Here is a 16036-nt window from a genome sequence, read left to right as displayed (position 1 = left end):
TCCAGTTTTCAGACGCCACATTATACGTTTGGCTCGATCTGAATAAATTAGAAAGAGTGTGTCATCATGGCTTATTGTATAACATGTTCGGTAAATTACGTCCCGGTAATATAAAAAAATGTGCTTGCCTCGAATTAAATGTCGAAATATCGCTTATTAAAATATAACAGAGTCAGTTCAAACTTCCTCCTAGCGTAATTGTCTAGGTGGTATTATTTTCCCCTGCATCTCAGTTGGTACTATTCCATAACAGCCTTCCGTAATTACTGGATTCTGGGGCTGATACACTACCATAGTTGTGGCATGGGTTGTGTGTTTCCCATCTAATGTTTCTACATTGATATCATCATTGTCTGCAGCAAACTGAACAAAATCTCCATGCTGTATATTTGATGGAATTATGACACCATCTGCAGCTGCTTTCCTCTGTTGATCCATTGCAATAGCAGTGTCAATTCTCTCCAGGTCTTCATAACTGACACAGTGTGCTGGCATGTGTACCATTGATGCTACCTGCTTTGATCCTGTCATATGGCGTATGGACATTGCTAGCCGAACATGTTTAGGGGTACGTTTTGCACCTTCGAACACTATATAGATCATGTCCTGAGCAACTGATAATATCTGTCTGTGTAGAATCCTGTTGTTGGATGTTCTCAAAGGACAGTGTTCATCTATAGGTTCATCACTATCCCCTTTGAAGATCCAATGCAAAAATCTATACACATTATGTGGAATCATGTTAACTGCTTGTTCTAACGTGTTTGTGGAACTATCTACTGGATTAATCTCCGACCCCTCACACTTTCTAAGTTCTTTGCGAATTATCTTTGATGCACGGAAAAGTGTAGATGTGTTTGAAGTCGTATCAATACCAATCATCCTGGAAGTGCTCACAGGAGTCTCATCTTCATGTTGTAACTCTGAATGGAATTTGGCAGCAATGTTTATGACATCTTCGAGCGATACTTTATTGCTGTAGACCAATTCAGGTTAATTTGTGTCAGGCTGTTGTTGAAACAAAATGTTTGTACCAAAATAGTTTGAAAATCTCATTTTTAACTTTTCACTTCGATAACTTCCACTGCCTGTAAATTTGTCTCTCAGAAGATCACGGTATCTCTGTAACAAGTAGGACATAGAAAATGCTTTTCTGTTTATAAGAATGTCATTTTCAACCCCAATAATTAGTTTACAATAACATTCTTGATATATATTCTCGTCTTTTTTGTCACTGGCAAGTGCCAATTTAGACTCTGGGTTTCGTTTTATGGTGAAACTCTTAAAGCAACCTTTGTGGTATTTTGCTTCATATGCGATTAAGTCCAATCCAGCTATCCTTTTCAGGACAGTATCATCTTCCTTGTTATCAGCTGCTTCGAATAGAGTTTGTTGCCCTCCAAAAGTTAGTATATGAGACAGACTCTTGTCTTTCTTGTTATACACCTTCTGACATATTATACACACATTCCAGTTAACAGGCTGACGGGTAGATCTTTGACTGCACGAGCTTGCATACTGACTGGAGTCCATGGATGTGCTAGGTTCTGCCATTGAACATGGACTGGAACTTCTTCCTTGATGCATAAATGGCTTTAGGTTGGTTTTGCTGTAGTAAGACTGGTGACATCGTGCATGATAATGTACTTGTGACAATGTCAATAATAAATCAATATCCAAAAACTATAATCTCTGATCAACATGCTCTCTTCTAGAAAGATATGCACAATGAAAAGACTTTAGTCCTGCTGGAGTTGCAGTCCTAAGCTGTTCAGGTGTCGAAACTTGGCAAATTATACACTTAGACCAGTCGCTAACCAGACGAGGTTTTTTCAGCCATTATTGTATTTCTTTATGTTCTTGCTGCTATCTGAATGGAGATTCAAATAAAACATAGAGTTACATCAGATTGTCATGACATGCAAAATTATTATATTTGTACACTTCTTTCTTATATAGTTTTTGCTTCTCGGCATAGTAGGGACAAATGATGATGACATACGTGATGCAGTTTTAATTTTTTTCCATATTAGGATTATTCAATACATCAACAAGATACTTGGGCTACATTTAACATGTATTAAATAATACTTTCATATATATGCCATATCTCAAACAAGTTCACGGTGACACAAAGCATAACGATGATATACCACAACTGATGGGGTACTTTGAAATTCCAAACTTTTGAAGATAAAAGATATAATTATTGCTTTGCTCAATGGATTTATTTTCATATCACAGTTATTGAAACTATTTTGCCAATTTCCTCAAAAAAATAGCACTATGACATACACAGCTGAATGTTTTTACTGTCACCTACTGCAAATATGATTTTGAATACTTATCATTGACCCATTATATTACATGTGACTAACTAAGTCGTCTTTAATTTTTGATTATCATTAAATGCTTTTAAAAACTAAATTTTATACTGCCACACATGTTTTCAAACATGGTATATATCTGTATAAAACAAGATCAAAATGGATGCGGTTTGAAAAAATTGAATAACAAATTTACTTACCTATACAAGCAGCATTCACACTGTGAATTTAGTAAACAATTTGTGTATAATGAAATATATAGTTCAGTTGGATAATAGTATCTCCAATTAACTGGATCTAGGTTTGTGTCTAAACATGATATTCACATGCATATACAAAGGGGTAATCGGTGTCTACAGGGGAAATTATCATTGGATTCTAGAAATATGAATAAATAGATAAAAAAGTCAATGAAGAATATTGAACAAGTTCACCGTTATAAAAAGAGTAACAACGTTATTTAAATTAAAGGGCAAGGCTTCTATGTTATTTCTATGTTTTTATACACTATGTGGGGATTATATATTTTAAACGAAAAATTAAATTTAAATCATAGTTGAGTTCATAAATTAAATGCACATGATGATAGTATGCACATTGAAAAATCATCGCATTTACTGCATTTTTTCAGAAATGAAAATAATAGAATTTTCATATGATTCAGAAAATCGTCCATACTTATAAATGTTACCACTGTGACAGACCACATCCACCCTAGATTCACTCATGGGGACCCACACAAAAAAAATGTCAAACCTTTTTCACAGGGGGGGGGTGCTACGAATTTCATTTTATAGGGGGCTTTGGCGTTTTGGCCCCCAGACTATATCCTTCCCTTCCCCCGTTTGTGATTGTTAGTCTGTTCATGTCGCCTAAAATGTGATTTTTGATTAGAAGGCAAGTTATCAAACAAGTTCAATCAAAATCTTGTTTCCTTCTTTTTTTCCTTTTATATATAAGAATGATGCTCCGAACTGATGACACAGCTGAATGAGACTGTTGAATCAAATCCATCGAAAGTTATCTGAAAAGTATGCACCAAATGACTTCATGTTGGTTGCATTTGTAAAATATTTCTACCTTCTGGGGGGGAGCACATCCCTTCTCAGACACCCCCTGTCCGTGGAAGCGCGGACATTGGCCGCTTATGCGGTCACAAAAGTGCCCCCCCCCCCCACTTTTCAGAATGGGTAGACGCTCCTGCAAGGTGTGAATATTATATTAACCAGCTGAGATCTTGCAGATACCTATAGTTTAATGCCTTGTTTTAGAACCATCTTTGTTCGTTCAAGTTTCTGTGATGTTGTATACCACCACCATGAAACGGTTTATTTAGCCATGGAGGTAACTTATGTCCCAATAGTTGAGAAGTGAGTTGTTTGACCTGTATCCCTTGGAAAAAAGTTTGCTCCGGCTTGGGACATATGGTTCAGTTGTTTGTTGACGCTGAAACTGGTCAATAGTTGAAGCGAGTCTGAGTTGCCCTGAGTCACAGTTAGTTTACCGATGCACACATCAAACAAAGGTCAGGAAATTGTGCAGAATTGTATAGAAGAGATTCGGGCGGATAGAGATAGCGGAGGCGAGGTAACAGTGGCTTGAGGAAGTGACGAGATTTATTATACTAAAATAAAACAGCATCTGACAAGTACAAGGACAATTTCTCAATTTATAGGGGAATGTCGCATTCTTGAATTTAGGCGGGAAGGGGATATATTACCTGTTTGTGATAGGTCAACAATGAAGGGATCTGATTGGCTAAAATATATGTGTTGTGGTAGGCTGAATCTTTCGTATGCAGAATCCAAAAGTTGCATTAAGCTCGAGTGCTTATAATGATTCCCGATAGAAATAATCCAGTATAAATAACACGACTGACTCGAATATGTCACTGTATATTGGTAATACAATGGCCCAGTATAGAAAATGACAACGTGCTCCGTAAATACTTTTCGTACAAACCATAAAAAAACAGCAAACAATATCTAATTAACCTAACCAATAGCCATTTTCATGATGGCGCGGCTTTTTGTCAAATACAGACATATATTTTGAATTGTTCCGCCAATTCATGAAACATTGGACAGATAAGACTGAAGTAAAATTCGTCGACTAAAGTATTTGGACACAATGGACAAACCTGGTCTGGCCAGATTCCCATGCCTACCTGTTTCAATGTTGAGTGTGTGTACATAAACATGGAATCTCAGTAAATTGTGTGTAAGAAATCCGTATTTATCAATACAGTTTAAATATTTTCCTTCGTATAAGACAATTTTAAATGTTTATACTGATCTAGTTTCGAATAACGGTTCAGTTCTTCCTGCCAACATTGAGAATCGATGTCACAGCATCGTGGTTCAAACGTTGTCAGGAAATAGTTCACACAACCCACGCCTTGATGAATTTATGATTCACCAAAACCAGACGAAACTTATACGCCCAGCACGGTTTTCCGGTATTTGCTTGGCCGTGTTGAAAACTTTGATAAACGTAACGATTTTGATTCATAGTCAGTATACGGGGCCAGTATTTTACAATTCTTACAAAACGACGCGATTCAAACTAAATTGGATTATTGGGAGAGACCAGCTGCATGACTGGTTCAGTATTAAATTAAATGGCGAATGACAACGGCTTGTGATCGGAATCTAGTCCACTTTAAATTTCAAGATGTAAATCGCTAAAAATGTAAATATGCCACCTGATGGAAGTATGTTGTCTACGACATTCGCACCAAGACCATTAATACAAGTTAAACCACACACGCACATGCACACGTCATTAACAATTCGTATAACAGATGTTTGGCATAACAGATTACTATATGCATTGAGTGTATTGAATGAATGTTATTGTTATGAATCGTATTTATTGAAACACTTATCCACATAATATCAGGTGAACAATGTGGGAGTTGTTGTACATTATACATGACACGAGCCTGGCATGTAATCCTAGTAGCGCCCTCGCCGGCCGAACGGCGTCAGACATCAGTGTTGGGTTTGGAACACCGCGGAGGGCGCAACTCACGCGACTCGTCAGACTAACATGACACTGTCTAGATAAATAAAACACAGATAATCAGCCAACGGTCTACCCATTATTACATCTTTTTTTTCGAGAATGGTATGAATGCTTTCAAAATTCGACAGTGAAATATGTATATCTGTGACACCGATTTCTCATTTAAAAACACCTAATCAAATCGAGAAAAATTGTGATGTAAGTAACAAACCAAATGTTAACTCTTTCTTTACGGTATTAATAAAGCATTATTCTATTCTATTCTATTCTATTCTATTCTATTCTATTCTATTCTATTCTATTCTATTCTATTCTATTCTATTCTATTCTATAAGCGGAACCTTAGTTTACCAGCTTATTTATAAAAATGTGAATACCGATCATCTGCTTTCATTCAAATTCAAATATTCAAAATTGTTTGACTCGAGAGATCCACGTTGTCTACTAATGTCTTCAAGTTATATAGCAACTGCGACCAACCACTTATTCACAATACATGGCTTGCTGATTGGTTGATGCTAAACTAACCCATTAATATTAATTAGGACTCGCGGTGATGTCGCCATATCGTTCCTAAACAGGAACACCCCACGTCTTTCACTATAATTTGATGTTCTTTTCAACATCAATGCTCTCAGCAGCTGGGTCAAACCCAACCAACCAACCAGCGAGGCAGCGCCCTTTGACGCTATGTGAAAATGTTACTCAGTCGGCCAATAAAAACGTCTTGTTTCAGTTTGAACTGTAAAATTTACTAATATTTATAAAGATAAAGGGAAGAGATTTGTCTTGACGAGAGTTCTCATATTCACTGATATGACCATTCCGTGGAATTTGACTTCATGCCAAACATAAAAACATAAAAACATAAGGTGGTCCTGGCCAGGTTCGTTTTGACGACCCATTTGTCTGTAGCCGGATGTAGCAGGGGTAGAACCATGGAGACCAGTAAATAAACACATATACAGCATATATGACGTCATGATATGTATGATTTAATAGATTAGTAAAAACACATACATACTTCAACAAACATTTTAACATGCACATAATATCGATATCCAGCTTTAATCTTTTATTCCGGTTTTAAATCTCATGTTCTTGCTCCAGGGGGTTCGAATAAGGTTTCTAAAAGACATCAACGGTCGGGCTAATAACTGCGTACTCCGCCAACGGCGACTATCTACAAATAAAAACAAATGTGAAATGAATCATGTGTCGATGTGGTAGACTATGCTGGCTTGTAATCTTAATCTGGGTGTACGAATACTGTTCATTGATTAATCGATCATATCATACTCATAGTTTTAAGAGTTTACTTTTTCATCTAAAAGAATATTGCATTGCCTAAAGGTTTATTCATATCGGTAATCAACTTACTTTATATGGGTGTTCAGTGATCCGTTTTGATTTCTAAGGGAGCAAACAAAACAACAATTTCAGAGAAAGTGGTGATGGGTTTAAATCAAGTAATAAAACACATTGATGTTTTTAACAGCGAACACGACGCGACTTAGCGCCCGTGCCGCCGTAAACGTTGACGTAATAACGATGATACCGAGTTTATCATAAATACGAGTTTCTTACCTGCGTTATGACCAGCAGCCAAAGAGTTGATACAGAACCCATCGGGGTTGATTTCAGAGTCCACCCACTCTCTGTCAACGTTCATAGTCACGATTTTACAGCCTTGTTTAGTTACGGCGTATAGCTCACCATCGTGTTCCCCGGTCTGAATCACGCACAGGTCCTTGAGTTTAACGCTGTCGGTGGCAGGATTGAACCAATCGTTCACCAGGGAATTGCGAGATCTAAGATAACCGTCAACACTCAGACCCAGGATGCGACCGTCTACCGGGTTATATTCGATGCCAGCACCACAGCAAGCGAAGGCGGGAGCCTCTTGCCAAGAGCCGTCAATTAAACCACGGATCAGGAGACTACCGTCCGTGCTGATAGCTAAAATCATTCCATCCCATCGTATGGCGATATCTTTAACACAACAACTGTTCTCTACCGGTCCCTGCCATCCCCATTCACCATCTTGGTCCTTCCATGCGTATAAGGAATCGTCTTTCATGCCAATTCCCAGCAATACGCCTGTCTTCATTATAACAACTTTAGACATACCATGGGCGTTTTTTATCGGTTTATTCCAAGTCTTCGATAACCAGTCCAGAGTTCTAACATTGTTGTTTTCATCTACACCGATGACGGTCGGCGTTCCTTGCTCATCGTCATCTATAGAAAACAAGGTGAAAATGTCGGTATCTTAATATTGAATATCGAACCCTGTTAGTTGCCGCGACGTAAATGGTTATTAGGTCAGTGTTATTTTAATCTTTGGTCAAACATACTATTTTCGAGGTGTTTCATTTGGTTTTGTTCTAAGCGACTACACAAACAAATATGGTTGTCGAGTTGAACAATGTTGTTTTCACGTCACAAAAGCAATTCGTCGCTTGGTGGCGCGATTTATATGAAAAATGGTACTATACAATATTGAATGTAAAAGATACGAAAAAAGGTATATTCGTTGGATTTTATTTTTACTGAATCATTCCTTCAGTGAAAATTAATTCCAAGCGAAAATAAAGTATTTTACACTATTGTCTCACGATACGGATGTACGAAACCTTTGATGAGAATTGTGACAGTGTTCTCAGGCAATGTAAATGAGCATATCCATTTGACCCAAAATTATAATCTTATATATGTTGAAACTATAGCGGGAATGATTATAACTTACCAGCTTGTACCGTATTGCCTGTTCCGAATATAGAGCCTAACGTCCCCGCATATGTCTGTTGAGAAGCAATAACTATGTTACAAACAAAAACGCAAGGTATTTTGAAATTATCTGGATAACAGTATGTTGGTTCGTACTCTTGTTAGAGGCGGGCTGAAAGAGGTGGTGATTTTACTGATCTATATATCTGGTGTTGTTGGACTCAGGGGTTTTGCTGCGCTGTGAAGGTAATCGGCTTACATTTCTCGTGAGCTTTCACATTACATTTCACATTACGTTGATTTGTGAACATATGCAGTAATATTCAAACATCTTTCTTAATTTCCATAAAACGATCAAAAAATAACCTAGACAGTGTATGTTGTCGATCGAATCCTTCCACTAAAAGTTAACGATACAAAGTACAAATGACATCACCCCGTTAAATAAACAAATAGAAATGTTGCAATAAGTTTACGTTTTCTTTATGTTGATGGACTAGTGATACAACTAAAGAACTACTTTCAGAAAATTGTCATAGTCGCCTAACCACAAAATAGTCCAACAGTCTGCAATGAAGAGGTATTCTGCTGCTCCTACATCGTACTTTTGTAAGAGACTCATCCCAGGGCGCAACATTAAATGTCGATGATGAGAAAACGACTTACCTGTTGTACCACTGCCAGTACTAATAACGATACAATAACGTTCATGTTGCAACCGATATCTCCGGTGTAGATGAGAAGGTAGGGGGTGTGAATCGTTGGTGACGATAATTCTAATAACTTTATATACTGTATTATTTGCATACCGGTGTAACAGGTCTTCCTATTCGCTATAGATACGGATAGTGCTAAATGCGGATAGCACAGCCGGCACGGTAAACATATTGCGTAATGACATAATCCGCAAATTTAGGTGTCAGATTGGTCGTGAATAAATAATTAAACGTCATTTTCGTCACTAAATATTTATTTGTGAAATTGCAGTTGATACAAGTTGTGCGGTCATTGAAATTGTGAATGTAGAATGGCACTGGCAGAGATAAATGAAAAGGAATTGTATATATCGTGTTGTCTTTTTTGTATGTTGTACACATACGCACGCCCAGCAATGATAAAACGATATTCATTTCGAACTTCAATTTGTTACCAATTGTATAGTATTTCCTGAATATTCTCTTAACGCAAAATGCGTGTATACATGGACTGTGCCTGTGATGCATTAGCCAGTCACGTGTATTACCGTACACACCAGGCGTATGTGAGTGGTGACGGGAAAATTACGATTTCCGGTCTCCTGCATTTACTAGTACTCATCTCCTAACTGAAATTACGACGTAAAACAGTGTTAAAAGTGTTACGTCTGAGTATGTGTGCGGAAAATACAACATATCGTTCATCTTAACAAAACAAAATTGCTTACTGAACCAAATTTGACGGACGGGTCTACATGTATTTAATATTATTAACATTTGATTAACATCGTATATGCATAAGGAACGACGTCAAAAGATCGATGTCGGATAAAAAACTTATTTCTTTTAGTTTGGGGGTGGGGGTGGGGGTTACCTCAAAAAGTTTCCATCCTACAAAAACGATTTTATTTTTTAATGAAATCAAAAAATCTTGGAGTATTTGTAGTTCTATCCAATCATGGACAGAAATAACCGAAAAGGGAGAAAAAAACAGAAAAATGGTTTGGTTCGAGTGTAAATCTGTGCGTCAAATGATGTGCATTTGTAAACTCTTTTTACACCCACCCGACAACCAACTGCTATACTGCCCGATTATCAATTTATATTTAATGATGAATCGTGTAGTCTGACGCCATGACCAATATTTATCAATTAAGTTTCAGTGGGGGTAGGGGGGTTTGAAAAAAACAAAACTAAAGGAATTAAGTTTTTTATCCGACATCGATCTTTTGACGTCGTTTAGGATATTTCTTGAGATAAAATAGGATTTCTGTTCTGTGTTGGAACTCGGCTCTCCTCCACCGGGCTGTGATAGTCCGCGAATAACGATATGATTGCTCTAATTCGTCCCATGACAGGAGAATTCCGTCATCGTCATAGGGCGTGGTCATAGTGACTAAAACACATGAACGTGACAAGACATTCATACTGACGTTGCATGGATATGTGTGAAATACGGGAAATAAAGTCGAGCACGTTCGTCGTATTGCTATCGATCAGTTCGTCATCAAGTGTCACATCTCCATTATACTAGTAATGGTTTAATTTGCGCGTCTTTATAATTCGGAACATCGATAAAACGAATCTCAAACATTTGGGGGGCAATTCGAGAACATTCGCGCCATCAAATACATTCAGAAAAAAACAAACTAAATATTAAAGTAGTATCGTAAATTGCATCGTTTAAGACATATAGCTAAGTCATGTGCAGCTCCACGTGCTACTCTTGGGCCTCACACCCATCGTGCTTTTATTTATGAGCATCGGTAGGAGACTGGTCAAGGAAATTAACATGCTATAGATACCATACCATGGTGCCAGTACAGCTGAGAACAGTTGACTACACAGTAACTAGTCAGTCTATCCTAAAATACACTTTATAAATTTTAAAGTAGAAAACCTGCATTCAGACAGCGATCACTTTCTTATAAAAACACTCTGTAAACACCGCATTATACACCAATTAATAATATTAATATAGATTTGAATCTAGTACCATCAAGTTATCAATGGAATAACATTAATAGATAATTATGTAAACTATTTATGAAAACATAAACCACTCTGTTCTAGTAATGAGTTATAATGTTATAGTGTTCTACATTAGCTATATTCGTTTAGTCCAGTGCTTTTTGTTTTTCAAATAGTGCGCAAAAATACTACTAATATATCCCTGCGAATATATCCTTATTTGCGGTAATTTTTAGTCAAAGTTCGTCTCGTCCAAGATTACCAAAAATTACGTGGAATTCAATTTGACAAATTAGTCTTCAAGTGAAGTAAAATTGGGACTTATCGAAACCAATACTTTTTTTTCATATACATCTGGGGTCTATGATCCCTGGAACGTTGTTCGAATGGCAACCTCCGCCATTCTATTCGAGCTCATCCCTCCCTGTGGTATAAGGATATTGTATTCAAAGTAAACATTGTTGTTCAAATCCCCAAATAACGACATGACAGATCATATTTTTGATATCTAATTTACGGACGCAAACGGGAGCATTATAGGGAATTTTAAAGTTGGCAGATTGGCTTATGATTTACAATGAAGTCAAATTGCCTTGGTGTAGCACACATCTACGTGTTCGTTGATCAAAACCATTTTTGTTACACGTTGAATATTATTGTAAGGAAATAACAATTACAAAATGCAATTCGAACATCGACATCTAGTATCAAAAATATGTTGTTTGTTTATATCTTTAAAATAAAAATTCAACCATCAAAATAGTTTGTTGTCTACACATAAGAGAAATAAGTGTTCTTAGACTAGCAAGTTTGATCATGATTACAGGATTATTGTTACACCACGGTTACTAACAAAAAATGTTAATGTGCTAACGCCATATGGGCGTTTTTTCGTCTCTTTAATAACGTTGTCGATTTCTAAACACGTCGAAATACGCAAGTGTTAATTTGAATTGTATGACAGGTCAATGACGTCAGCACATCGCTATGTCGTTACACATTTGGTGCCATCTGACGCCATGATATCGCCGTGGCTGGTCTCAGGCTGCCTCATCGTACAGTCCATATCATATCCATTGCATCTGTCTGAATTGAGTTATCAACTTAGGTAACATTTTATTGACGTCACTGAATCACATCAATAATAATTAGATATTAGAATAATTAGAATATTGTGCATGGGAATTGTTATTAAACGTGAATCGTGCGTGTGCTCCCGAGTCCACTGATTGTGCTGAAATAGCACTGAGAACACACGGTTTTCCGAGCAAACCTAGTAATGCAGCTAAAATGTGTTTGTTGAATTAGCACCACCGTGACAGTATTCATTCAGTGTGCGTTTAAACTTCGTGTAAATAAACGATGTATTTCAGTTACTGTAAAATATTTTTTTTTCGCTGAAATTACATTTTGGGTGTTTTGTATGAAATTTATTATCACTGATTTCTAACGAGTTGAGTGCAAAATATAGGGAAAAGGGTATATCCGTTGAATTTTATTTTCACTTAATCATTCCTTCAGCGAAAATTAATTCCAAGCGAAAATAAAGTGTATTTTACAGTACGTGCGTTGGTTGTGAAGGGAACCTGTGGATTGTTGCTAAACTAAATACATATATTGGAAATACCAGACAATGTTAGTCCGGATATTACGTCGTGTACTGTATGTACAGTATTCAAAACAATTTGACGAACAACCCAAAATAGCGCCGATAAAATATCTCCCCACCCCAAGTACGAAGTCCGTGTCAGGGTGTGTTATCCCGACATAATATATCAAACTGAGATACAAGAAATCAGAACTGCAAAATAAAATGCGACTTGTAATAATAACATAAAGACGAATTATATTACGTCATTAGCAAAGACCAGGAGAAATTGTACGCATTATGACATTACTGGGGGGGGGGGGGTATCTGGTACAGATTACAGGAAATAAAAAGAGGTATTTTACGTTTTTACAGGAAATAAAATTAAAGTTCCATTTACAGTAAAAAAAAAAGGTTTTTATACTTTACAGATAAAACAAATTCCTGATTATATTTAACATTATATTATATTTGATAATTTGTTTTTTAAAAATCAAAATTGGAAATTGCGTACGAATTACGACATTTAACATGAAAAATGCTTCATACGCTTACAACAAATAAGATATTTGTACAAATTACGAGCTAATAAAATAGCTTATTACATTTTACACCTTGCCCGCGTCTACGAATTTACTTTTTTTTATTGATTTAAATTACATTACTAGTATTACGAGAATAAAATCAATTGATTACAGCTTACGAAAATACCCCTTGCCGACCCTCATTACTGTTTTAGTTTCTGAGTCTGGTCAGATCTGTTTCATCATGGAGGTACCTCCATGGTCTCATAAAGACGATGAACACAAGTGGCCGTGTGGCAATTAAAACACGGCTGCTAAAAAAAATCTTTGCTAGCAATTTAGCGACACATTTAATGACGTAATCAGACAATCTGTTGCCATTTACGATTGTTTACAGAATAAATGGTCAGAATAATGTTACATTACGTCATCTACCCAGAGTGTAACAATGCATTAATATATAAATAAACCAATAGAATGATAATACTATATTTATCAGTACGTGATTCGCTGCGAGAAATGTTTATTGTTTGACAATTATTTTTGCAATGAAGGACAAATTCAACTCCGATATTAGCGAGAACATTTAAATGGTCTATTATTTTAAAGGTCGATGGTCATCGCGCAGCGCGTGACCGAATTTCATGCAAGCAAACAGTGTATTTTACACGCGTTGTATACGTCGCTATGAGTCCCATAGGACGCGGCGCTACGACTATTGATATAGATGCAGGTTCATGTGTACTTAGAGTAACATTTTTGTGAGATAAGGGTAAAAACGTTCGCCATTTACAAGCGCCTTTTGTCTTTTTTCACTCCGACGCACGTATGAGGTCAACAATTTTATTTTATTTTATAGATTAACTCACTGTAGTTTGTTTTAGTGTTGAATAATAATATGAGGTTAATACATGGATACCGAAAAGTATGCACGAAGACAGTACAGCGGTAGTGTCGATCGACGAGCAGCTGAGGTCGATGTGATGGCGTACTTTGTGATGTTAGTATCAAATTATTGCGTCGGAATTGTATTTTGTCATGCCTACATTTTAAATTCGATACCTATTTTGAAAATGGTTATAATGAGGCGAATATGGAGATAAGTTTGCATAATTCATTCGCTGGAATATATAGGCGGGGAGGTTGGACAAGTGATATAAACAGCTGACAGCGATTCGCATGGCCTCAATGTCGTATGTAAATGATAATACTGTACACCAGTATTTGATTTCGCGTCAACTAACTACGTGCCGAGAAAATAATATACCTTTGTTAGCAATTCATGTCAGGTTTGATGCTGTCAATTCCTGGTTGGAGCTTTGTATATCTTCACCCATGTAATATTTCTACTCATTCACTTCCCATGCGATATTCATATTTTCGAAACTATTTTAAAATCATGAATGTTTTTTTCCACACCACCTGCTCAATGTAACTATTTTGTTTCAGAATTTGCGAAAATTGAAACATAAAAGCTGCCATCAGTCCCATTCAATAATTAAACTTATGCTTTACATAAATGCGTAACAGTGGCTAATTGTTACATTAAATTGTCTATTCATGTACACATCCAAAACTGGAGTCATTTGTATGGAGCGCCCCCATCGTTGATAATGATACACATATTCTGACATTGATGCACTATCACAATTGGAAAAGTCACACGCGGAAAGCAGTCGCAACATAATTTTTTTCTGAAACTGCGGTCAATTTTATTATTTAAAGAGGAATCTGGGTATCTAGGATATATATACATCGTTTTACTAACTATTATCACAAAGTTTGATTAATAGCACCTTCTGAATCGCATGACTTTACAGCCTTTTATATCCACAATAAATCATAGGAATAACTGACTTATAAATATAACAAAGTTGTAAAATTAAGATGGCATGCCTTGCCTTTTGAGTAGAGAACTGCATTTCCGCAACGAAGTTTAAAAGATAGAAGTGCTATGTCAAGTTTTGTTGTAAAACGATAACGTATTTGTGCATGTTTTATCGTCCCATGCCTCCTTGGAAAAAGTGCCGATTACTGTAAACCGCTTATTTTCATTGCTAGGAATGTTGGTGATTTGATTTGATGACATTCATGAAGACAAAATGTTGTACAACCGAACACTGCATCAGAGGACCGCAGAGTAATTTAGCACTTTTCACAGACTCACGAAGATTTCGCCAAATTAAAACCATTTACTGTAATTACGAGACTATTGATGTTAATAGGAAGACGACCCCCCCCCCCCCCGCCGTACACACAGTTACACAGAATGTTCATTAAAGACATTTATTTTATCGAGTACGGTATATAAATAAAACACTGGTAAAAGCACATTTTACTAATCCATTTGGTAACGAAACTGACCAAGGACAGACGAAGACTAGTAATGGTAGAAGATATCATGCATTTGAGATTTCAGACTTAGATTTTATATCTAAATATGATTTGACAAATACATTGAATGAATAAACATTCAATGGATGTAATAATCAAAAAACGCTTTGTTTTCCAGTTTCATACGCATTTGTTAATAGACGGGGTGTGGGGGGCATCAGAAATAGAGCTCAGACCTCCAGGTAAAATTTGTAAAATACTCTTAAACAGTTTCAATTTTTACTGCAAGACATTTTCACAATTTTAAATTTAGTGAAAACATTACGCAAGTCACCTTCATCATAACTGGTAGTTAAATCACCGCATCCACTGCTCCAAATTATAAAGGTCAAGATAACAGAGTATGTGATAACAGCAATGTAACATCACTATATTGACTGGGGGGCGGGGGTCGCTTGCTCTCGAGATATTGGTAGCCATTTTTGAACAAGTTTGTAAAGTAAGTTTATGCAAAAGTTTCTGTGACTATTACCTTAGGACCCAGTGGTAATTTCACTGCTATAAAATTACATGGTTTCCACAGATTAAGGAAATTTGTTTCTCGAAATTAAAGCAGTTCACAGAATTCCCATGGTTATAACCGTAGGACTCGATTCAAATTACTTAGTTTAAGAATCATCTTATTTCAAGTAAGTTTCAATGCAATATAAAACTATCAATACAACATGGGATGGTAAAGGTTATCAATGCTGTATAAAAATATTAAACTTTGGTAACATTCAATGAAAGTCCTGGGACCAAATTGATTGAGGACATTTTGAAATAAAGAAGTCAGAATCA

At 36.4% G+C, this 16036-nt stretch overlaps 1 protein-coding gene across 1 annotated transcript; it reads right to left on the bottom strand.

The window, feature by feature from the left end:
• Window positions 1-6328: 6328 nt before the first annotated feature.
• On the bottom strand, window positions 6329-8856 carry LOC100369373 (uncharacterized). Its single transcript, XM_002735689.4, has 5 exons — window positions 8751-8856; window positions 8104-8158; window positions 6942-7595; window positions 6735-6767; window positions 6329-6537 (listed from the first exon to the last, which is right to left on the bottom strand). The coding sequence occupies exons 1-4, from the start codon at window positions 8793-8795 to the stop codon at window positions 6748-6750; spliced, it is 774 nt and encodes a 257-aa protein (XP_002735735.4). The 5' UTR covers window positions 8796-8856; the 3' UTR covers window positions 6329-6537; window positions 6735-6747.
• Between the last annotated feature and the right edge of the window lie 7180 nt (window positions 8857-16036).

This window comes from Saccoglossus kowalevskii, chromosome 9 (genome assembly GCF_978046115.1).
Source record: "Saccoglossus kowalevskii chromosome 9, keSacKowa6.1, whole genome shotgun sequence".
Lineage (NCBI taxonomy): Eukaryota > Metazoa > Hemichordata > Enteropneusta > Harrimaniidae > Saccoglossus > Saccoglossus kowalevskii.
This window is presented reverse-complemented; position numbering and strand designations above follow the sequence as displayed.